Here is a 22,997-nt window from a genome sequence, read left to right as displayed (position 1 = left end):
GAAATTTTTTGACTTTCTCTGCAATGATATAAAAATATTTTTTGGGGGTCCTCTCAAAATACCCTTGAAATTTTATCACGGACCCTCTCTGAAAACAGCCAAAATCGAATACAGGGTATTTCAAAATCATAATTAAAATTTTTTTTTCATGTAAACCCTGTAGTAATGGGTCACTGATCACTTAACACAATCCTGTACTAGTTTCATGACCTTTGGGGTTACGAAACCCACCCTGTTTTGTTTACATTCGGAGGACTATTACCTAACGCAACTGGGGGCCCCTTGGGTTTGTTTTCCCGCCTTTAGACACGTAAGGGGCATCCCCTTTTTTCCCGCCAAAATACTGCCCCGTAGTAAATTTTTTAGAAATTTGTAGCGCGAGTGTTTAGGTGAAGCGGTCAAGGCCAACTGGATTATGTCGTCACTCGTTTTTAGCAAAGAGAAAGCGAAATTTTTGACCCATTTCGAACCTCTTTGGGTTTCTTAAGATATTAGAAAATACTTTCACTAACGAGTACGTTCCGGCCTAAGTGCATTAGCGACGTTTTGGTCCTTTGGAGCAGATGGACCTTGTGTTCTTCTGCTAAAAGGATTCGTCACGGGCTAACTGTTTCGGTTCAAGTAACGTGGTTTTCAAATTTACGCAAAGGTATGTATTCCATTACACTTGTTTTTATTTAAATTTGCTTATTTTTGTATGTGTTTTTAATTGCGTTTCGCTTCTCGCTTTGTAGTTAATTTTAGTATATTTTTCTCTTATGAATTGATTTAGTTAAAAATGAATATTTCCAGTAATAATTAAACTTGAGTTGAACTTCGTGAAGTTTATTTAAGATTTTTGGTTGTAAGTGTAGAACAGTGGGTCTCTTTCCCGTACTGAACATTTGTGCGGAACCGTCGAGAGAGTTTGCAGGCCCCCGTCAAGGCAACCCTACAGGTAACCCGGGCCCCCTAGAAGGTACAGGCCCCGGGAAAACTTACCGAATTGTCCCCCCTCCCCCACTCTCTCTCGACGGCCCTGCAACTGAATATTGTGAAAATTGATTCAGAAGAAAAACTCAGGGTAAAATATCAGGGAATATCACGGTTTACTTCAGAGAAAAATATCAGGGAATATCACGGTTTACTTCAGAGAAAAATATCAGGGAATATCACGGTTCTTTTCAGGGAAAAATATCAGGGAATGTCGCGGTTCTTCTCAGGGAAAAATATCAGAGAATATCGCGGTTCTTTTCAGGGGAAAATATCAGGGAAAATCACAGTTCTTGTCAAAAATATTAGGGAAATTTACTAGTTGTTTTGTGATATTCATTGTCATTAACGAAATTTGTTATCATAACACTTAACCGAATTTGTAGTATATGAAAATAGACTTTCGTTGTGCAGAGAAATGTGCTGTAAAATTACACACGTGGAAATATTTGCTATACGGACCCTGATTACCCATTTTTCTTCTTTCTTCTCTTTTTTTTTTTTGCCAATTAGCAAATTAGGTTTCGCTTTCTAAACTCATTGAGTTCATAACATAGTAAAGGGTGCTAGCTACACCGCACCATCACGTACTGACCCACAACATATATCTACCAGCATACTCCTTAATTACCTTTAGTACCATTCTGCTACAATTTATTACTATATCCGTTAAATACACTCCCCAAAGGCTAGAGCTAGACGCGGTGCGGCGGGTGAAACTGGGTTCAATTTCAACGAACCTGTTTTCTCTCTCTCTCTAAACCTTTTCTAAAACATAAGAATTTTAAGTTTAACGAAAGTGAAATTCATAGTGTTTCTCGGTTATTACGTAATTGAGGTCGTTAAGTTGACGTATTTCTTCTATACGCCGCTGTTCGTCCTATTGCCCTCCTGACTCAAAACAGAAATTTATAACTTTTTCTGTTTATTTTATATTTTATAAGTTGTTTTCCAAGGTTTTCGGGAAATGTTTTCCTGTTTACGTAATCTTGTCACGGTAGGCTTGATAATTTTATCAATGGTTTGATATTTCGCCTCCGTCGGAAGTATATAGTTAAAAATAAATACCAAATCGTTTCACGCTAGCTACCTCTTTCAGAAATTAGGGTTATGTAATGTTTGGTTCCGTTTATATGGTTTGTGGTTTCGTTCGCATTTAAGTTGCGGTTTTATATATATACATTGGTTTTAAATCCTGAGTTTCGTTGGGCTATCACATACTCGAAGGACTTCGCTGTATCTCTTATAGAACCAGAGTTAAAATAGTCCCATGTTACACAAAACGTTTAGAAACATTTTGCTTAATTACTCGCGCCCTCGTTAATGTAATTCCAAGTATTTAGTTTCGTTTGAATGGGTTGAAATGGGACTATAATGTATTCAATGGACTTCCCCGTATCTCTTATAGAACCAGAGTTAGAAAGTGTCGTGTAAATAAGCCCATGAAGACGACGTTTAGAAACCATTTGCTTAATTACTCGGGCCCTGATTGTTGGAATCCCAATTATTTAGTATCGTTGGAAAGGGTTGAAATCCTGTATCTCTTATAGAACCAGAGTTATTACGTCCCAAAATTAGATGCGCCACTTACGAAATTATTGAGTCTCTTTAAATACAAAGATTATACAATCTTGAGACCTATTTGATTAGGTCCAATTATTTGAGATAAACTAAAGCTAAATGTTTATCTGTCGAGTCTTATTTAGTTAAGAGAGATCCAACTTCCTATGTTCATAAAGTTCTTTAGTATATTTTAGTTTGAAAGTAAAAGTAATTGAATTGAAAAAAAAATGCTTTAACTGTTTCTACCACGGTTAGTGAATATATCAGTGAAATCTAGGCGTCGTTTTTATTCGCATGGTTAATCTTTTAAATTAAGGCTTTACACCATTCCATCTCGCTACGAAAATTCTGTGGGTAAACAAGAAAAGGCCTTGTACCCATTGGGAAATTCAAATTATCATTTTAATTGTATAACCCCAATGAAATCTCAAAGTGGGACGAAGCCAGAACGACCCAAAAATAAGTGAAATTCTTTTTTAAGCGGTATAAAATTTGTATATTTGAAATGAAACCGTTTTGAAGCGTAGAAACGAACCGAACGGGGACTTTTCTTCGCTTATTTAATTCGTTCTGTTTAATTATAAATTACCTTAAATTATGTCCATAGGAAATTCTTGGCTTCCTGACAAATATATGCTTGGTTGTTCTTTGTTTAAAGATATATATGCACAGGTGTGTTTAGTTTAGGTTAATTTATAACGTAGTCAAACCTCGCGTACCTGTGGTGTTTAGAAGAACTTTCTCCTCGTTTACCGTCCCATTTAAAATTATTAGTAAATTTTAGAAAATACTAGAAAAGAAGGGGCTTATAGGCTAGCTTTTCAAAAGAAATAATAAGTTTCGAAACGTGTCTACTAACTAACTTGCTATTTTTTTATTTATTTTATCTTCTGTTAAGTTTAAATGTAAATTGAAATTAAGGTTTTAAACTCGGGACTTAAGACGCGGAGTGATCATGGGTGAAAGTCGATTTCAATTCCTGATGAGAGAAGGGGTTAAAGTTCCTGGGATAAACAACGAAAGAATGGACCAGAGACCTGATTGGTACGACGAGGACAAGTATATTAAAGGCAGAAAGGTTATTAGAAAGTACAATATCGCGTAAGTTGGTAATTTGAGTTATAAAATTTTTGGGAGGGTTTTAAAATTGTAATTATGGACTTTAAGAGCTCTGTTGTCCAGTACATTGGGTCCCATTATTCTAAGTCAATATAATCACTTGATGGAACCCTTGGTAGCGACTGGTAACTTGAAGACCTTAGAAGCGGCCAAGAATCGTGTGGGAAATACATTTCAACACGTTTTAAAATGGATTGATGGAGATATGTTTAATCCCAAGGTACTTACGTAACTCTACCATAATTAAAGTTAGGATTAACGTAAATTTATTATTAACTCTAAAAAGGACCCGGCTTATCAGTCCTTACTAAAAGTTCGTGGAATTCACCATCACATCGCGAAAAGGTTGAACGAAAGTAGGCCTAACCGTGAAGATGGTGGAGTTTGGTTGTCGCAGTTTGAAATGACCATTACACTTTTCTCAAGTAAGTTTGAAATACTGTTAAGCCTAGTTTTAGGGTTACGCTTTAAGCCTAGTTTCATTACACTTTTATCAAGTAAGTTTGAAATACAGTTAAGCCTATTTTTAGGGTTACGCTTTAAGCCTAGTTTTAGGGTTATGCGTTGAGCCTAGTTTTAGGGTTAAAATGCGTGTTTCTCTTCAGTTACTGGTCCAGTATTTATATACCCGAAAGAAATCGGCTTCTACGCCACAGATGAGGAATTAGAAGCGGTTGCTTTCGTTTGGCGTGTAATTGGCCGTCAACTTGGCATGATTGACGAATTCAATCTTTGTCGCGGAACTATACAGGTATTCACGAGTCAATTTTATCCGAGATGTTAGGCTTAACACGCATACGTGTATTATTTGAAGGAAATCCAACAAGTATGTCGTGAAATTGTTGAAATTGCCAAACCAACTTTATTGGCCCCCAAAGAAGAATATACTCTTTTGTTACGCAATTCACTGACCGCGTTGAAAGAGTTTTCGATGTTTGTGGATTACGCGGCCCTTTTGAACTTTACCTACGAACTAATTGGGTTGGAATTAAGAGAACCAATGACCTTGTACGGCAAAATTTGCCTTAGGGCCGCTAAAGACAATATCAAAATGATGAAAATTGATAAATTTCGGGACCTTTTCACCCCATGGTACAAAGCCAAAGTGGTACAATGGGTTTCCAGTTACCAAGAAAAAAGGCAAAAAAGACCCGCAGTTGAAACCAAAGAAACATACAGACCAATCTCGCTTACCGCTTAAAGTAATTATGGAAAATATATGTGTTTAAAAATATCTTTTAATTGTAAATCAAACACGGCCAGTTGTAAAATATTTTTTATTGCTAAGTAAACACACGAATTATTCATTTACATCAATTAAATATTAATTCGCAATTTTTTTTTATTTATTTGTCGTTATAAATTAGCATATTAAATTTGGCGCGCTTTTTTGGTTTGAATTTCTAATAATAAATTTTAATCCGTCATCATTGCCATCTATCATCCACGTCACGAAAGTCTCATGTCATGTGACCGTGACAGCCTGGCAGGGCAGGGGGTGTGTATCTTGCGGAGTTGGCGGGTTTTGTTGGTGATCTCAGAATCTGTTCTGAACTTCTGATACTTTGTTTTAATTGAATATAAGCAGGCCTAATAACCTATTTCTTTACGTTAATCATCATATTTATACGGCTTTACATACTCTTTATTGATACAATGATAAAAGTCACTAGTTTTAGCTAAATGACATTTAAGCCTTTGCCAAAAGATATAAGCATAAGTTAACTGTCAGAGTCAGACTTATTTGACCGGCGGGTCTAAAACGTTAAATATAATCGAATCGAATCAACAATATGGAGGGAATTTCGAACAGTGAAAGACAAGAGAATGAACTAGAAATTTTGCAAGCGATTTTCTTAGATGACATTGAAGATCTTCGCAAAACGTCAGCTTGGAAGGTAAAGACTGCGGCTGCCGGTACTCGAAGGTATGTTTATTAGTTCCACTTTTAAAAATTTATCTAACAGGTATGGAGGCCATTGGATATTTTGATCAAACTCCAACCGCAACAAAGCATGACTGAAAACAAAGAAATCCACGTATCAGCGGATTTACAAATAAAATGTTCTGAAGAATATCCAAACACTATTCCATCTATTTTCATAAAGAATGGTAAAGGGTTGTCTAACGCGCAGATGCAAGAGTTACGCAAACAGTTAATAGAATTAGCGAATAAATTAATTGGCGAGGTAGATAATTATTGAGATTTGTCGCGGAATTTTGGTTCAAAACTCCCATTTAATCATAGGTTATGATATTGGATCTGACACAACATGCCCAAAAATTCCTTCACGATAATAATAAAAAGGCTTTCCAATCTTTTTACGAGGAAATGTTACAAAATCAAAAAATACAGGAGGAAGAAATTGCTTTAGCCGAGAGAAGGCGACTCGAATCTGAACAAAATTTGATGAAACAACAACAAAAAGTTATAGAAGAAGAGATTAATCGTAAACAAGAGGAGATTAAAGAGGAGTTTAGGAAAAGGAAAAAGTCTTCTTTGAGTGAAAGTAGTAGTGGAAGCGAAAAAGCTGATAAAATCGGTGTCAGATCGAAAAGTAGCGTTTCGCCTCAAAAAGAATTGTCCAAAAATCAATGCAAACATTCTGGGGTGGCCATACTTTCTTATAGAAACCATTCAAAGAGAACAGTTCAAAGAGGAGAATGTTTAGGGCATTCTTTAAGGGGTAGCGCGACTTTAATAGGAATGGATATAGATTCGGGTAAAACAGTAGCCATTATTGAATGGATTATACCGTGTTCGTCAAAAAATAAGCATTCCAGTGATATTTATAAACAGGTAGACCGACAATATCGCGGACAAAACCCTCACATCCAACTTACTGTCTTTAAATCTCAGATATCTAGTATTGAGCAAGAATTGGCTGTTATATCTAAAACGAGTCATGAAAATTTGGTTCCGTATTTGGGGCTTTATCATCAAACTGAACGCGATAAAATACTGATTTATGTAAGGCGGAAATAATTAATATATTCATCAGTTATTAATTTATATTAAATATAAATTCATTTTAACCTCAGTTATTTCAAGAATTCGTGAAGGGCTCTTCATTAGGCAGCTACCTGATTCAAAATATTCCTTTAGATATCGCTTTAATGAGATATTATACAAAATTAATAGTCGAATTTTTAACGTATATGCATAATAATGACGTGGTTCATCGTGATTTGCGGGTAAACAATAATCATAGATTAATTAATACATCGTTTTCGGACTAGGAGGATTGATACCATCAGAAGGGGATAATAGAAGAAGGATGACACTCTGTATCCTCTTAATGCTTTAGTTATGTAACGTCATTCTTCCCAGGCTCACCCTTTTAGTTTGCTTTCCCGCTCATCAAACTACAAATAGGCATCGGCACCGTAAGGTGAATTCTATCGTTGTTTGGCACTAAATCCCCAGCAATCATCCCACAAACCTCGTCATGACGTGGGACAAAAATGCACAAGCGCATGCGTCTTGCCAAATATTTAAGCGCTAATAGAGTAATGATGAGGGAACTATTTATCGTGTATGTGATTCGTTTTAGTAACCTTGCTCTAAATGTTCCGATGTCGGGAAGAATGACGTTACACTTACCCCGCTTTGTGGTACACTTCTCTCGAAGAGAAGTATTATATACTTCTGATACCATTTACACCAGGAGACCTGGCTACTTGGTACACTGGAATTTGTCCGCCAAGTAGCCCAGCCTCCTGGTGTAAATGTTATCAATCCTCCTAGTCCGAAAACGATGTATAATTTAATTACGGAAATTAATTAAAGTTTGTTTCATATAATTTAAGGCAACTAGCATATTTGTTGATGATTTTGGGCGCGTGAAAATATGCGATTTCACTCTCGATAAAAGGTCATTAACTAAATTAATTTTAACAGTTTGCCAATTATTAGTTTAATTGCGGGTTAATAGTTGATCAATTTCGTAACTTAAATTAGGTTATTTGATTTAAATAATTCTTACTCATCGGAGCCAATACCTGACCTCTATCCTCCGACATTAGGTAGAGGAAGTAAGAAGGGAGACGTTTATCGTTTCGTGAGTTCGCGATTAAATTAATTAATCATCCTTATACTTAATAAGTATTATTTAACGAAACAGGGTGTAATTGTATTGTCTCTAAGTCTCGGAACGTTAGTAACTGATCTAGCCCCTAAAGTTCCGTCAACGTTACCAAATGATCTTCAAGATTTCCTTAAAAAGTTCGTTTAACTATAGTCCTATAATCGTAATTAAATAAATCAGGTTTATAAAACGGTACATAATATATCATATCATAGCTGCCTCCATCCTAATGAAAGAGAACGCTGGACTTTCTCTCAACTTCTAAGTCATCCTTTTTTAAAGCATAATCCAATTCAAAGTTTATCATTAGACGTGCAAAGTGCGAAAGACATTAAAAATAACGGTGAATTCTTGTTAATTTCTGACATTTACATGATTTTTGTTAAATACCACGGTTTATTTTTAGAGTTAGACGCGACTGAAACCGATTCATTTTTACTACAAGTTCCTAATTTAAATATTGACGTGGGAAAACAATCACGACTCTATAATGAGTTTGAAATTCTCAATTTTTTGGGGAGTGGAGGTTTTGGTGACGTTCTAAAGGTTAATTCTTAACTTTTCCGCATTTTTAAACTGTTTAAATAAAATTATTGGGGCGGTTGTAGGTTAGAAATCGTTTAGACGGTCGTGTTTACGCCATAAAACGAATTTCCCTGGACCCATCCAGGCAGCAATTAAACCGCAAAATTATGCGTGAAGTTAAACTACTTTCCCGTTTAAATCACGAAAATATCGTCAGATATTATAACTCGTGGATCGAAACCAGTCAACAACCTGTTGATTACAACCTTTCGTCTAACAGTCAGAGTGAAACTTACTCTAATAGTAACAAAGCACCGTCTTCCCCAAGTTCCCCTTCCGTTAAAAATAAAAAAGAGGAATTAAAACCAATTTCCGAAGAGGATTTGGAGAAATTTGCGCCTCCTCAAGTTGACATCTCCGTAGAATGGAGTGTTAGTTACGAATATAGCGCTGCGCCAGTTAATGATGATGATATTTCGTCATCCTCGTCATCGGATGACGATGAAGATGACGTTTATGGCTCATCATTAATGTAAGAAATGAAACAAAATATATTTTGTTAATTTCTAGCTAATTTCCTTCTTTTAGTCGTAGAACTGATTCTTCCGATAGTGTTGTATTTGAAGGGGGCGACAGAAGCGTTGAAAAATCAAAGGTAATTAGATAGTTTAAGTTAACAAGGGTAAAGTAACGCGTAAATGAATTAATTTAATTAGGAGAAAAGCAAAAGTGCCAATTATTTACCACCGAAAGAAGAATCAAAGGAATTAAACGCAAAACCGCGTTGTTTACAATTTATGTATATTCAAATGGAATTTTGTGAGAAAAGTACGTTGCGACAGAAAATAGACAACAAACTCTACGAAGATTTAAACTTAGTATGGAGATTATTCCGTGAAATTATTGAAGGATTAGTACACATTCATCAACAAGGAATGATTCATCGAGATTTGAAACCCGTCAACATTTTCTTAGATTCAAATAACCAGTTAGTTAATATCAATAATGAATTCATTTGTTGAATTTTTTTTTTTCTTAATTAATAGTTAAATTTTAGTATAAAGATTGGCGATTTTGGCTTGGCCACCACGGATATAATCTCTAAAGTCTCCATGAATGATAATGTTTCCATTGCGGGACAGAACAGTTTCTGTTCTATTAATAATTCAATGGAAAAGTCAAATTTAAACCTTTTGGGTAATGAAAATATGACGGGTAGAGTTGGAACCGCGTTATACGTCGCTCCCGAGTTAATTTCTTCCAACACTAAAGTGGTTTACAATCAAGTAAGCCCGCGAAAAAAAAAAAACACTCAAATCCGAAATGAAGATGATCGACTTAATTAACGTTTAATCTTTGTAGAAAGTTGACATTTACAGTTTAGGCATAATTTTATTTGAAATGTCGTACCCCGCGCCTTCAACTGGAATGGAACGAATAAATTTACTAAGTAAATTACGTCAAGCCGAAGTTATATTACCGGATGACGCTGTTGAAGTTATGGATCATCGTCAAATATTTTTAATCAAAAGATTACTTCAACACGACGTTAATAAAAGACCTACTGCCGAGGAACTATTAACTTCGGACGTTCTACCTCCACCTCAACTAGAAGAAGCGGAATTAGATGAAATGTTGCGTCATACCGTCTCTAATCCTCAAAGCAAAGGATATAAGAGAATGATCGCGACGCTTTTCCGTCAGAAAACGTCGCCCGCCGCTGATTTTACTTACGATTTAGACGCTTATAAGGGTTCCAATAAATACTTCATAGCGTTGAATACCACCATCGAAACTATGGAAAGAATACTCAAAAAACACGGAGCTATAAAAGTCACCATACCGACTTTAATGCCAAAATGTTCTTTAACTGAAAGTGATTCTCACGTACATTTTGTCGATCATGGGGGTGGGATTGTTTCGCTTCCAAGTAATTTAAGGGTAATTTTTAATTTAGATTAGAAAAAACGATCGTCGTTCGTTATAGTTTACAAAATTTTCTAGGTTTTATTCGCGCGTTACGTTGCTAGGAGAGATATAACTCAAATGAAACGCTACGCGATTGAAAAGATTTACGTTGAACGTAAGGTTTATGGCTGCCATCCAAGAGAAATGTATCAATGTGCCTTTGATTTAGTTACACCCGTTTCTAATACGTATGCTCTTTAATTAATTATAATTAAATTTAAATTGGGTATTCGGCTTATAACCAGTTTTTTAGGTTACTACCTGATGCCGAAGTTTTAGCAATTGCGAGTGAAATTCTATCAGAATTTCCAAGTTTATCAGTGAGGGTTCTTTTTTCACGAATAACTTAATTCAATTACTTAAACTGATTAATTTAATTAAGGTCCGAAATTACTACATTCGTTTGAATCATCTGAATCTATTAAAAGCTCTTCTAAGTACCTCTCAAATACCCGAAGAAAAACACAATGATATCTTAAAACTTTTATCGGAAATTAAGGCCAAAGCTACGTGCAAATCGAAACTTCACGACGAATTATTGAATTTGAAAATTAGCGAGCAATCTATATCGTTTTTGTTTCGATATATCGATGTTGAGGATGCTTACACTAAAGTCGATCAAATTCTAAGAGCCGTGACGAAAAAGAAAAGTCAGGCCGCTACTTTGGCATTACAGAGTTTGCACGAAATTCAGGATGTCTTGAAATATGCCGAGATGTTGGGTCTAAAGTTACCCGTGAGTTTATATTTCCTATATTAGTGCTGTGCTCGAATTGGGCCCAATTCTCGCGAGTAGTTCTTGGTAGAGTTAAGACTGTAGAGTACTCTAATTGAGTACTCCAGTAATTATTCTCGCGAGTAGTTCTTGGTAGAGTTTAGACTGTAGAGTACTCTAATCGAGTACTCCAGTAATTATTCTCGCGAGCAGTTCTTGGTAGAGTTTAGACTGTAGAGTACTCTAATCGAGTACTCCAGTAATTATTCTCGCGAGCAGTTCTTGGTAGAGTTTAGACTGTAGAGTACTCTAATCGAGTACTCCAGTAATTATTCTCGCGAGCAGTTCTTGGTAGAGTTTAGACTGTAGAGTACTCTAATCGAGTACTCCAGTAATTATTCTCGCGAGTAGTTCTTGGTAGAGTTTGGACTGTAGAGTACTCTAATTGAGTACTCCAGTAATTATTCTCGCGAGTAGAGAGCTCTTTTTGAGTCAAATTGAGTACTCCAGTAAAATTTGGCAAAGGCCTTCATATTTTAAATTAATTTGTAGGTTGTTATTGCTCCTGGTTTCGTTTTTGGAGCGCCTTTATATTCTGGAATTGTATTCCAAATAGTTTGTGAATTAAATAAAAAAGATGGAAAAGGAAAAATTGACGTCATAGCAGTGGGGGGTCGTTACGATAAATTGGTAATTAGTTTTTCGTTACTAATTAGGTGTAGAAATTATATTAAATTATGATTTTTAGGTTTCTAGTTTTCGCATGAATCCTTCTAGAGACGTAAACCAATTTGCGGTTGGTTTCAGTTTAGATTTGGAGAAAGTTATCAACTGCGAATTGGATAACAAAGATGTAATTAATTTTAATGGCGTACTTCGATCATTAAGAGCTAATTAATAACTAGAACTTTAAATAGATCGCGTCTTTGTATGACGCGGTTCTCTGCTCTGTTGGACAAAAACCAATGATAAAAGAGAAATGTTCCGTTCTTAAAAATCTTTGGTCATGTGGAATTTATACTCATGTTATTTATGACTCATCAACTGTGAGGGATTTTTAACATTTTCAGTTTATTTCATTATTGAATAATTAATTTAATACAATAGAGTTTGGAAGAAGCGGCAAGTTTTTGTAAAGAAAACAACATCAACGTTCTTTTAATACTAAAAGAAAATGATTTATCCAATATTAAAGTTCGTCTTTATGAAAAAGATCGTTTTACGGAGAAAAAATTTCCATTGGGAGAGATTGAAGAGTATATTTCTAAGTTACGCCTTCTTAAAAGGTATTTAAAATTAAAATATTTCATTTTCTTAATTACTTTTTAACGCTATACTTAATTTAGTGAGCAATTAGACGGTCAGCAAACAAACAGAAATGAACTCAGTCGAACTAGTAGTTCAGCTGATACTTCAGAAAAAATATGGACATCTCAGACTCCTTTAATTAAAATTACATTTGTACCTTCACCAGCTGATAAAACTTTTACCGTAACGAAAAAGAAACGATTAGAAGGCTTGGTAAGATTGTTTTTAATTAACTTCCGTAGTTATTTAAATTTAAACTAATTTTAATTATCTTTTTTTAATTAGATTATGACTAATCTTAGTCAAAGTACTTGTATGCAACTAATTTCGGGAAAAACATGCGTTGAAGTTATTTGCGTTGATTTAGTTTTGCCCATAATTAAAACTATCATATCATATATTGAAGTAATTACTAATTAAAGTACTAAATCGTGCAACATAGTAATTTTGTTAATTTTTTTTTATTATGTTTGTATAGTTAGATGTAGGTGAAGCTGCTTTCCAGGATAGTTTAGGTTCTATTATTGAAAAGTATGGTTTTAAATCGTAAATATTTGTTACTGGAAATTAGAATTATTTTTATTTTAGACATCACAGTCACAGAAAATATTTAACAAAGATCTTTGACGTAATTCACGAGTTAAAATTTGAGAAAAAGTAAGATTTTTCATTTTTTATGTTCTTAAAATTAATTTGAAAGCAATTTTAATTAAATTTCATCTTTGTAGTTGCCAAGTTATCGCATTATACAGTTCAATAGATTATGTTTATAAATTATTGTTATAAAAATGATAAAATATTAATGTAACATTTTATTGAACTCAAAAATGTTTTCCTAATTGTAAATATTGAAATTAATTTTAAACGCCAAATAAAACCATTAAATCTATCGTAAAAGCTTTAATTTTGAAATTTAGTAATTACTAATAAGGTAAAATACTAAATTATTAATTGCACGCTTTATTCAAAGTTTAAATTTGGCGGGTTTTAAATCACGTGACTTTTAACCTCTCATCAGCGACATCTATTGATGACCTTATATTTTATTGGTTTTCCGGAAATTTTGCGTAGCGTCTAGGTCGGGTCGTGTCGCGAACGGAACACCGTTAAATAAAACGATTTTCGAGTTAATTCAAAGGTATGGAAGTTAGTTTTTGATTTACGCTAGTGTCGGAACCGTATTTAAGCGAAAATATAACCATTTTCATCATGAAAATGTGAAAAGTAATGCTTATTCGTAAACGCGATGAAAATCCGGCATTGGCGACTTAGGCCTAGAAGCCAAGGCGTAGAAAATTTCCGCTAAAATGGCCGCGCAGTGCGAAGGTGGTGGCAAGGACGAACTCAAAACACAGTTCATTACGCGAGAAGGAACTTATAAACTAATGACTTTAGGAGAATATTCCAGGCCCAATAGGGTCGGCTTCAATGCCCAGGCCAACACCCCCGTGAAAGTTTCTTTCGTGCATCTACCGGACTCTTCCGGGAACGGCGACAGAATCTGCCTAAACGTTGGTCGGGAGCTGTACGTGTACATGTACAAGGGTGTTAAGAAGGTAAGCCTTGGTCTAGATGCGTGCATTCCGATAATAATTAGTTTCTATGTTTGTTTAACCTAACTAATGATAGTTAATTAATTACCCATCGCGTCGTATACACCTAGTTTTATCCTTTAAACGTTCCCGCTATTTGCATTAGCTTATTTCACACTGTAAATAAATTATGCAAGCTCATATTTAAAAGTTGAAAATCCCAGATTTTTCATTTTGGGATGAGACAAATTTAATGGTTAAATGTTTTGGGTATTTTCCCCTCCCTTATTGCGATTTCAGGCTGCCGATTTATCAAAACCAGTTGATAAGAGGGTTTATAAGGGGACATACCCAACCAGTCATGATTTTAATCAAATGACAGTTAGCAGTGAAAGTGTGGCACTTTTAGTCGGCTTCTCAGCTGGTCAGATTCAGCTAATTGATCCTACAAAGAAAGAAATGAGCAAACTGTATAATGAAGAGGTAATAAAAACCTTTGAAAACAGTCAAAAGTAAACGCTAAAACTTATCGTAACATTGACATTTCAGAGACTGATAGACAAAACTAAAGTCACATGCTTAAAATGGCTACCGGGTTCTCCAAATTTGTTTTTAGTTTCTCATAGTAGTGGTCAAATGTATGTTTATAAAGAAGATCTTCCTTGCGGAACAACGCCACCTCATTATCAACTATTCAAACAAGGAGAGGGGTTTGCGGTTTACACTTGCAAGACTAAGAGTACTAGAAACCCGCTTTATAGGTGGGTGATAGGAGAAGGAGCCTTGAACGAGTTTGCTTTCTCTCCTTGTTCCAAGTATTTGGCCACAGTTAGTCAAGATGGCTTTCTTAGGATTTTTGATTATGATACCATGGACCTAATTGGTTTAGTCCGCAGTTTTTTTGGGGGGTTACTGTGCGTTTGTTGGAGCCCCGATGGCAAATACGTGGTGACTGGTGGGGAAGATGATTTAGTAACGGTCTGGTCATTCCATGATAAAAGAGTGGTGGCCAGGGGACACGGACATAAGTCCTGGGTCAGTGTGGTTTCCTTTGATTCCTACACAACGTGTTATAGCGAACTGGATTTGCTAGATTTTAGTGGAAGTGACGAAGATATAGGCAATGAACATAGTAATAATGGTTTGCAAAATGACACTGGTGTTCTAAAGAATGGTTCCATCGGTAATGCCATCATACCCAATAAGACTACAGCAACCACCACCACCACCAACACAAGTACTACTTCAAATTGCACCACTTCAGAAGGAAGGCCACTCAATATAACTTCTTACAGGTATATCCCATCTTTCTCGCGAATTTAATTTCTTTTAACTATTTATTAGAGATTCTTAATCTTTTCTTTGCATTGTTTTAGGTTTGGTTCAGTGGGACAAGATACTCAGCTATGTTTATGGGACCTAACGGAGGATGTTTTAAAGCAGCCATTAGGCAGGACTCGAACTAGTGTTTTATTAAGTAGCCCCTCTCAATTAGCCGCTTTGGGCAAGTGCAACAATGTTGGTGGTTCCCAGGGAAACTGTTTGCCCAAAGAAGGATTCGTTTCCGATGGTAGTCTCATTTTACCCCAATTTAGTATAAACAGTGGCGTCAGTGGTAGGGGAGACCCTACGAGTGCCGGGGGAAAGACTTCTTCTCTTGAGAAAGAGAAAAAAACTGAAAAGGAACACAAAAGAAATTTTAGTCTGGCTTCTCGGAACAGTGAAAAGAACAATATCAACAAATCAACCCATAATAGAATATTAGAAGATCCAGTCAGGCTAATAGGAACTCAGTTGTGTCCTAGATTAGACGATGTTCCCATGTTGGAACCCTTAGTGTGCAAGAAAATAGCTCATGAAAGGCTGACTGCTCTTGTCTTCAGGGAAGATTGCGTCGTGACTGCCTGCCAAGAAGGATACGTCTGCACGTGGGTCAGACCTGGAAAGGTGGTGAGTTAAACAACCCTTTTTCCATTAACAGATCAGGGGGAATAAAGTCCCATTGGGGTCTAAAACACTGAAAGAAATGTATATTAGAGTTTGGACAATTGTGACTTGATTGGTCATCTTATAGGGCCTTCAAGCGGCTCAACAATTGGCCAGTCCAAATTTGAGCAATCCAAATGGAGGAACCGTCGTATAGCCCTGTTAAATTATGGGAATTTAAATAAATTAAAGAACTTTAAATAAATTGACAAATTTCAAATGTTCTATAAAAGAAAGGAGAAAAAAAAACAAAATTAATTAATTAACCTACCTTGTGTGATACAGATACAAAAAAGAAACAAAAATTTGAAAACTACAGTTTTGGATGGGTAATCAGTAATCACTAATCTTCTAGTTTTGGATTCGTAAATATAACTTAAAAAAATTTTAAAATCAAGTCCCCAAACCAAACCACCCCTTTCACCATATTTAACCTCGAGCATAATTATATCTAAGACAAAGAAAAGAAAAAAAACGAAATAGGAACAAAGAAAAATTAATTAACTTCTAGAGTTAATTTAATTCCCTGGTAAATTTTAATTAATTACCAATCAAATTCCAGGAAGTAAAGTAACGTAAACTAAACTAAACTATACCAGTACCACTTAACCAGGCTTCCAATTTAAATAGAATCATCCCCTAAAAATCGTACGTAATCGAGTTTTGAATGAATGTAAAATTATAATACATTTTTAAGTTTTGTATAGGTACTGTAAAAAAGAAATAGTTATATCGTCAAAAAAGAATAATTAATTAATTAGACATACCCCAAACTAATTGAAAATAATTAAAGAAAGAAAGAAAAAAAAAACATATATAGGTAATGCGTATATAGAAAAGAAACCAAAATTAGGCGTGCTTATCTATATCTAGGGGCTTAATTTCAATTTTAATATCAAGCCATTTGCGATAAAACTTCTTACAGAGAACCCGACACTGATTAAAATTATCATAATCCTTCCCTCTTGTCATTTGGAGAGATTTTAGCCAATCCCTTTTACCATTATTTTTAGGTCGACACTTATACTCTGGTAGAAATCCAAATGCAAACCTTCTTCCCCTTATCTGTTAGTTAAGGTCGTCGTAGTAGTTTTTTATATATATATTTATATAGATCATTCGTAAACTAGTCAATAGCTCAGTTCTAGTCCTAGTTTTTTTTTTTTTTTTTCTATCCCATTGATTTTTTCTTTTTTTTAGCTTAATTATTGTTAGTTTTAATCTAGAGCTATGGACGTTAAATAAAAAATTTAGGTAACATAACATTATAGTCCTTAAAAGAACGGCCTTTTTCTAAATATAAAAGGAATTAAATAAATGATCTTTTATTACAAAGTTATAAGCATTTAACTAGTCTTGAAAACGAAAACTACCGCGCCATCCGCCATTTGTTTAGTGGCGTCTGCTAGTCAGAACCTCATACTCCTGCGGGATTGGTTGAATTCTCACAGGCTGAGAGGGGTAAGGTATCAACCAATCCCGTAAGGGCAAGAGGTTCGGGCTAGCGGACGCCACTGAACCAATGGCGGATGGCGCAGTAAAGCAGTCCTCGTTTTTAAGCCTAATAGGGACTTGGCAGTACTACGTCATGCAACGTCAGGCTACCTTCCACTAGTGCTAAAAAACATACCAGGAGGAGGGGCTTATGTAGCTTTCATTCTGTTAAAAAAACATACCATAATGGCGCTGGGGGCGGAGTTAAGACCGAATTGCCAAGTCCCTATTATTTTGTAATAAGAGATCGTTTATTTAATTCCTTTTATACTTGGAAAAAGGCCGTTCTTTTAAGGTTTTATTGTATAATGTTGTGTAACTAAACTTTTCCTTTAATCTTATCAATTTTCTTTCTTACCTGTATTTCTTTATCAATATATCGATATTCCGCCTGCCTGCTTCTCGTAAGATCGTAATTGAGCTATTTTCGGTATAATCTTGAGTGTTTCCGTACGCCATAGATAAAATAACGCCTTCAATCATAAATCCCCCCCCTCCTCCCTGACACCCTGGTCTATGGTCTACCTCTCAATTTATCGTCGTGTAACTTAATTGTAGGAGAATAAGTTAATTAATAACTATTTAATTTTTCCATCCTGGAAAGATTTCGTAATTCGTAGACATCTTAGCAATCTTACTTAAAATAATTAGCGCGATAATTAATTAAGAGTTTAGCTTAAAACCCATGAGCTCCCTTAATACTTAATTAGGAAGTATTACGCGTTAAACTATTTAAAAAAAAACATTAAATATAAAAATTCTATGTTGGTGTATAAGCCTACCTTAAAGAAATATTATGCACCTATATTTAATTTTTCCTTAGTAAACAAACAAACAAACAAAACGTTCTCCTTAAAACAAACAACCAACACCTATGCCAAATTTAAATAAATAAATAAATAAACTGAGGTTAGTTCGTTATAACAATAATCTTAGATGAGATAATGGCAAACATAACTAATGCAAAACTGATTAAAAAAAAAAAAAATCAACATTTCGCGAGTCAAAAATAATTAAACGGTAGGATTTTGTTAGATTTTATATATAATAATAATTAAAAACTATGTACAGACCTATAAATTAAAAAAAAAGGAAAATAATATTTGTCCCTCTGTACATATTACTAAGGAAAAACGAAACTGTTTTTAAATTCAACGACAAGAACCTATAAACAAAGAAATTAATTATCTTTGCTTTTTTTTTCATTTTTTTTCATTTTTTTTTTTTGGTTTCGTTTGGATGAAATAGGATTGTGTAAATACTTTTGTATGGAGTAAACAAACAAACAGGAAATATTTAAAACATGGTGGTGCCCGATCCCGATGTGGAGGTGTTATTATAAATAGACTAATTTTTAGGCCTTAATAAAAATAATTTTCAGTGCCCGTTTATATATCTGCAAATTAATTCTGAAAGCAACATTTCCCAAAATTAATAGTATCAGAAGTATATAATACTTCTCTTCGAGAGAAGTGTACGAGCACAATGCGGGGTAAGTGTAACGTCACTCTTCCCAACATCGGAACATTTAGAGCAAGGTTACTAAACCGAATCACATACACGATAAATAGTTCCCTCATCATTACTCTATTAGCGTTTAAATATTTGGCAAGACGCATGCATGCGCTTGTGGTCATTTTTGGTCGCACGTCAAGACAATCAAGGTTTGTGGGATGATTGCTAGGGATTTAGTGCCAAACAATTATAGAATTCACCTTACGGTGCGATGCCCGTTTGTAGTTTGATGAGCGGGAAAGCAAACTAAAACGGATCCCTCGCCTGGGAAGAATGACGTTACATAACTAAAGCATTAAGAGGATACAGAGTGTCATCCTTCTTCTATTATCCACATCTGATAGTATTAACAGTGATCATATTTCTAATCCCAAGAATGCCGTAAATCAAATTAGGACGCAAGGTTTATAAAATGGTAGAACAATTAATATTTATTTATTCAAATTTTAGAAACAGGTTTAACATAAAGGGGTTGTTTTTTTTTTTCCGTTAGTAACTACAAAATTCTTTTAACAAAAGCCAAATAAAACATTTTGACGTTAGTTTCCAATTAATAATTCTTTTTAAAATGAAAATGAACAATTAAAATTGTTAAATTAAATTAATTTATATTTTAACGCAAAATATTAATTTGGTCGATCTAATTGATAAAAAAAAACGTCATTTTCATTTTAAAAGTTCGTTAAAGGTAAAGGTCTTCTTTTAATTAAAACAAAAAATTATAAGAAATTAATTCGTAACAAAAGCTATGTACAAAACAAAAAAATATCCCTTTTTTGTATACATGTAAATATATATATAGTTACAAGTACAGTTATTTATTATGCGTAAGAAAAAACACGTTAAAAAATTCAATTGATTGTTACCAATTAACGGCAAATTAGCTTGGAAGTCACGTTGTTGTTACCGGCGGCGCTATTACTGGCAGCCACCGCCGATTTCTTGGTGTATTGTTTTCTGGAGCATTTGGAAATGCTTCCCCCAGCCAACTTTTGTTTACTTTTATCACATTCTTCCGACATATCAATCCCCGAATCTTCAGTACACGTATCACTATGGCTACTTGTAGCGTTGGAAGCTTTAGAAACCTCAAAGGAAGAACCTCCAGCCACCGTTAAAGTTCTTTTCGCGCAATTACTACAAATTTCCGTCAAGTTTTTGAAGCAAATGGAACAGTCAGGGCAATAAGAAATTTGAATCAAAGGAGTCGAATCCGCCATGCCTTCCAGATCGTCTCTAGGTTCGTTGTATTTTTCGTCTACTCGAAGACCAAGTTTCTCTAGCACTAATTGGCACATTGGTTCCCAGACATTTTCAACTCCGTCATAACCTAGAAGATATTTAACCTCGCATCTCTAAAAGGAGAATCAGGGTTCGTACAAAATTTTTGGAATGAAATTCCTAGCTGACTTTTCCAGGTTTTCCCTGACTAACTTGAACAAATTTCCCTGACCATTTGCAATAACGTACATGGCGAACGTATATGAAAACCAATCTATAAATTTTGCACTAGTTATTTTTATAAAAATTAGCCAATTAATTCGTTTAAATTTAATTTAAAGTAAATCATAAATAACCTGAGCGAGCGAAGCGAGCTCCGCAAATTTGGGGCTTTGCTCAAATCTCAGACAAAAATTTTTCTGGTCACCATTATACTTTAAATTTCCCTCCAATATATTTTTCCCTGACATTTCCCTGACTTTTTAGGTCCATTTTAAATTTCCCTGACTTTTCCAGGTCGTGTACGAACCCTGAGAATTCTACGAATTAAAATATTTACCAGGGAAAACATTCATATCTATGATGGCGTAGCTTCCATTGCTACTGTCAATAATTAAATCAATTCCAAATAAATCAAGACCAAGGTTTTCCTGAACTACTTTAACGATTTTTTCGACTCTTTCCGAATCTGGAGACATTGTGACTGTGCGGTGATCATCTTCATCCATCTAATAATTACCTGAAACGTTACATTTGGCCGCCCTAAAGAAATATATAAGGTTACGTGGGTTGAAACCTACCTTAATTAACGAAGACGCTGAATTTGGTTTGGAAATATCGTGGCTGTCAAAAAATATAGTTTCTCTGTCGGAACTACCACTTCTAAAGTTTTTCAAAGATGGTCTTTCTATAATGAAATGCTTCTTCCCAATTATGAAGATTTTGTAAAGCGTGGCATTATGGCAAACAAAAGTTTGAGCCACGCAAGGTGGTGTTATATCCTTTAGTCCCTGGTCACCAAAAACTAAACACATCTAAATTGAATGAAGAGAAAATTATTTTAAGAGAGAAAATCAAATTTAATTAGTTGAGTTTTAGTAACTAATAAGGAAAAGGGGGCTAGAAATGACGTAACGTAGTTTTAGGTACCTGGTGTGCTAATGTTGATCCATGTGCTAGTACCGGTTTACAAACTAAAAAAAAAACATTCAAAACTATGTTAAAAACTTGAACACAATCAGTAAAGAAACATCTAACACACCAATTGGATAATTAACATTGAATTTCTTCAATTTTTCAGAGTTTTCTTTAACATCTGATGTTGTAAGTTCGATAAAATTTGGCGTAAAAACTTCCCCTGTTAAATAATAAGTTAATTAATTAATTTAGTTTTAAAGATTGTAAGTTTGTAATGTTAGAAAACGCACCAGATTTTCCTAAAGAACAATCTTTGACCAGTTGATATTGTTCGCATCTATTTAAAAGTTTACAAACATTGGGTAATGGATCGACAATAACGATCTCTGGATGGTTTTCAATGTAAGTCTGAAATGATTTAATTTATTTTAATGACAGTTGTATTTTAATTTAATTTAAGTAGGGTTTAAATTAAAAATTAAAATACTTCAAAAGCTTTAAGAGCTAAAATTGCTTCGGGATTTCCAAGATCAGCTTTAACAACTATATCGGATAATTTGTGCAGAATTAAAGAAAACGGACCTTGCTCTTCCAAACTCTGATCAAAGTTCAACTGGAATATTAATATAAGGTAATTAAACTAATTATTAAATAGTTTAAAGTCAATCATTTATTACCTTAATTAATTCGAGACCATTTGCCCTTTAAAAAAATAACAAACAAATTTAAATTAAATTAAATTTTCTAACATTGAAAAATAGCATAATTTCTATACTTACTGACAGAATAATGTGAAATTTTTCACATTAAATTTTTTAGTCTTCTTTTCACTCCACCAATAGCCAACCCGACGAGTTTTTAGACTTTCATCCATCTCTATTTAGTCTCGTTAATCAAAGAAACTGTTTTTAAAACACATAGAAAACTAATATAGCTTTATCTAATAAAAGAAGAGTTCATTAAAAAGGGGGTGGGGGGAACTTCTCACTCACTACATCTCACGTGATTTATTTGCCCCCATAAACGTGGTTTGATAAAAAAAAACCACTTCTTTACCTTTCTTTACAACTAGTTCTGATAAGAAAGTGAAGATAATGACAGTTCTACCATTGCATTAATTATAATTGATAATAGAGAAGACGGGTGTATTTTGGGAACAGCTATTTACAAATGGCTCTTTTTGGAAATGAGGCTTACTGATTTACACAGCTGTATTTCAAAGGAGAACGAAATATTTCAGTTTCAGGCGATTACAAATTAGTTTCGCAATGATTGGAAATGAATGTATCAGAAACTTTTAGGTCAAGGGCGTTTAAAGGATTTTTTGAAAGGAATTTTGTTATTTTGTAAGGTTTAAATTGAATTTTAAATTAGTTGTAAAGGTATTTCAAAAAATTTTAACGTATCTTTCCTCGTCTTTAATAATAATTTAAAATAAAGATATCAAGGACTGAAGGAGTGACCACCCCCTCATTATTCCTTAACCCTTGCCATATTTCTATATTTTAGTGGCAATTAGCCGTTATTTCTTAATTACAACTTAGTATAAACTATAATTATTTAGTTACTAATGTAATAGACTTACAGTTAACCGCTACTTCATCCTGTAGAGATCAAAAATTAAGTTTAAATGACATTCAAAATATACTGCGTGGAGCGTGCTTCTCGTTAATTTTCCTATGGTGACAATTTGTACACAGAAAACCCCTTGCTGATTAGTTCAGTTTATTCTATGGTCTGTGTAGCTCTAAAAAACACAGTATAAAATGAAACCAAATAGTTTTATAGACTAGTAAACTGTAAGATTTTACCGGTTTCATTCTACTTGTTACGCAATCGTGTGGCGTCACACTT

At 34.4% G+C, this 22,997-nt stretch overlaps 4 protein-coding genes across 6 annotated transcripts; 3 read left to right on the top strand and 1 right to left on the bottom strand.

The window, feature by feature from the left end:
• Positions 1-130: 130 nt before the first annotated feature.
• On the top strand, positions 131-4,975 carry LOC149673660 (uncharacterized). Of its 2 annotated transcripts, XM_089839306.1 has the most exons (6): positions 131-649; positions 3,457-3,636; positions 3,703-3,874; positions 3,941-4,079; positions 4,260-4,405; positions 4,469-4,975. In XM_089839306.1, exons 2-6 carry the CDS (start codon positions 3,491-3,493, stop codon positions 4,853-4,855), a joined length of 990 nt encoding a protein of 329 aa, XP_089695432.1. In that variant the 5' UTR covers positions 131-649; positions 3,457-3,490; the 3' UTR covers positions 4,856-4,975. The 2 variants fall into 2 exon arrangements, with proteins under 2 accessions (XP_089695432.1, XP_089695431.1); XM_089839305.1 differs by having other exon boundaries at positions 131-3,636.
• Positions 4,976-5,154: 179 nt separating this feature from the next.
• Positions 5,155-13,155, top strand: Gcn2 (eukaryotic translation initiation factor 2 alpha kinase Gcn2). Its single transcript, XM_089839278.1, has 27 exons — positions 5,155-5,552; positions 5,622-5,843; positions 5,903-6,454; positions 6,515-6,625; positions 6,697-6,849; positions 7,465-7,529; positions 7,616-7,715; positions 7,779-7,879; positions 7,958-8,085; positions 8,149-8,288; positions 8,351-8,799; positions 8,856-8,922; positions 8,984-9,255; positions 9,325-9,553; positions 9,630-10,208; positions 10,272-10,423; positions 10,489-10,555; positions 10,618-10,971; positions 11,503-11,640; positions 11,699-11,803; positions 11,868-11,996; positions 12,058-12,236; positions 12,297-12,471; positions 12,544-12,663; positions 12,737-12,789; positions 12,847-12,915; positions 12,987-13,155. The coding sequence occupies exons 1-27, from the start codon at positions 5,448-5,450 to the stop codon at positions 13,042-13,044; spliced, it is 4,872 nt and encodes a 1,623-aa protein (XP_089695404.1). The 5' UTR covers positions 5,155-5,447; the 3' UTR covers positions 13,045-13,155.
• A 142-nt stretch (positions 13,156-13,297) lies between these two features.
• On the top strand, positions 13,298-18,661 carry LOC149673658 (WD repeat-containing protein 20). Its single transcript, XM_089839287.1, has 5 exons — positions 13,298-13,814; positions 14,091-14,273; positions 14,340-15,085; positions 15,167-15,740; positions 15,865-18,661. The coding sequence occupies exons 1-5, from the start codon at positions 13,566-13,568 to the stop codon at positions 15,931-15,933; spliced, it is 1,821 nt and encodes a 606-aa protein (XP_089695413.1). The 5' UTR covers positions 13,298-13,565; the 3' UTR covers positions 15,934-18,661.
• Positions 18,662-19,189: 528 nt separating this feature from the next.
• On the bottom strand, positions 19,190-22,966 carry LOC149673657 (inositol-tetrakisphosphate 1-kinase-like). Of its 2 annotated transcripts, none has more exons than XM_089839296.1 (10): positions 22,729-22,966; positions 21,923-22,045; positions 21,821-21,845; positions 21,631-21,756; positions 21,434-21,551; positions 21,268-21,363; positions 21,156-21,199; positions 20,807-21,040; positions 20,566-20,734; positions 19,190-20,115 (listed from the first exon to the last, which is right to left on the bottom strand). In XM_089839296.1, exons 2-10 carry the CDS (start codon positions 22,015-22,017, stop codon positions 19,655-19,657), a joined length of 1,368 nt encoding a protein of 455 aa, XP_089695422.1. In that variant the 5' UTR covers positions 22,018-22,045; positions 22,729-22,966; the 3' UTR covers positions 19,190-19,654. The 2 variants fall into 2 exon arrangements, with proteins under 2 accessions (XP_089695422.1, XP_089695423.1); XM_089839297.1 differs by lacking the exon at positions 22,729-22,966 and adding an exon at positions 22,200-22,660.
• Positions 22,967-22,997: the final 31 nt, after the last annotated feature.

The sequence above is a fragment of the Phalangium opilio genome, unplaced genomic scaffold, assembly GCF_054372755.1.
Source record: "Phalangium opilio isolate 3A_F unplaced genomic scaffold, DU_Popi_V2 ptg000048l_1, whole genome shotgun sequence".
Lineage (NCBI taxonomy): Eukaryota > Metazoa > Arthropoda > Arachnida > Opiliones > Phalangiidae > Phalangium > Phalangium opilio.
This window is presented reverse-complemented; position numbering and strand designations above follow the sequence as displayed.

Excerpts from the sequence above, each read along its gene's own strand:
- LOC149673658 (XM_089839287.1), top strand. The coding sequence starts at position 13,566 with ATGGCCGCGCAGTGCGAAGGTGGTGGCAAGGACGAACTCAAAACACAG. Across the intron at positions 13,815-14,090 it reads TGTACAAGGGTGTTAAGAAG|GCTGCCGATTTATCAAAACC; the intron begins GTAAGCCTTGGT and ends TTGCGATTTCAG. Across the intron at positions 15,741-15,864 it reads GGGTCAGACCTGGAAAGGTG|GGCCTTCAAGCGGCTCAACA; the intron begins GTGAGTTAAACA and ends GTCATCTTATAG.
- LOC149673657 (XM_089839296.1), bottom strand. The coding sequence starts at position 22,017 with ATGGATGAAAGTCTAAAAACTCGTCGGGTTGGCTATTGGTGGAGTGAA. Across the intron at positions 21,552-21,630 it reads TAGCTCTTAAAGCTTTTGAA|ACTTACATTGAAAACCATCC; the intron begins GTATTTTAATTT and ends AAATCATTTCAG. Across the intron at positions 21,364-21,433 it reads TTGTTCTTTAGGAAAATCTG|GGGAAGTTTTTACGCCAAAT; the intron begins GTGCGTTTTCTA and ends ATTATTTAACAG.
- Gcn2 (XM_089839278.1), top strand. The coding sequence starts at position 5,448 with ATGGAGGGAATTTCGAACAGTGAAAGACAAGAGAATGAACTAGAAATT. Across the intron at positions 6,455-6,514 it reads CCAGTGATATTTATAAACAG|ATATCTAGTATTGAGCAAGA; the intron begins GTAGACCGACAA and ends TTTAAATCTCAG. Across the intron at positions 12,790-12,846 it reads TTAGGTTCTATTATTGAAAA|ACATCACAGTCACAGAAAAT; the intron begins GTATGGTTTTAA and ends TTTTTATTTTAG.
- LOC149673660 (XM_089839306.1), top strand. The coding sequence starts at position 3,491 with ATGGGTGAAAGTCGATTTCAATTCCTGATGAGAGAAGGGGTTAAAGTT. Across the intron at positions 3,875-3,940 it reads GAGATATGTTTAATCCCAAG|GACCCGGCTTATCAGTCCTT; the intron begins GTACTTACGTAA and ends AACTCTAAAAAG. Across the intron at positions 4,080-4,259 it reads GACCATTACACTTTTCTCAA|TTACTGGTCCAGTATTTATA; the intron begins GTAAGTTTGAAA and ends GTTTCTCTTCAG.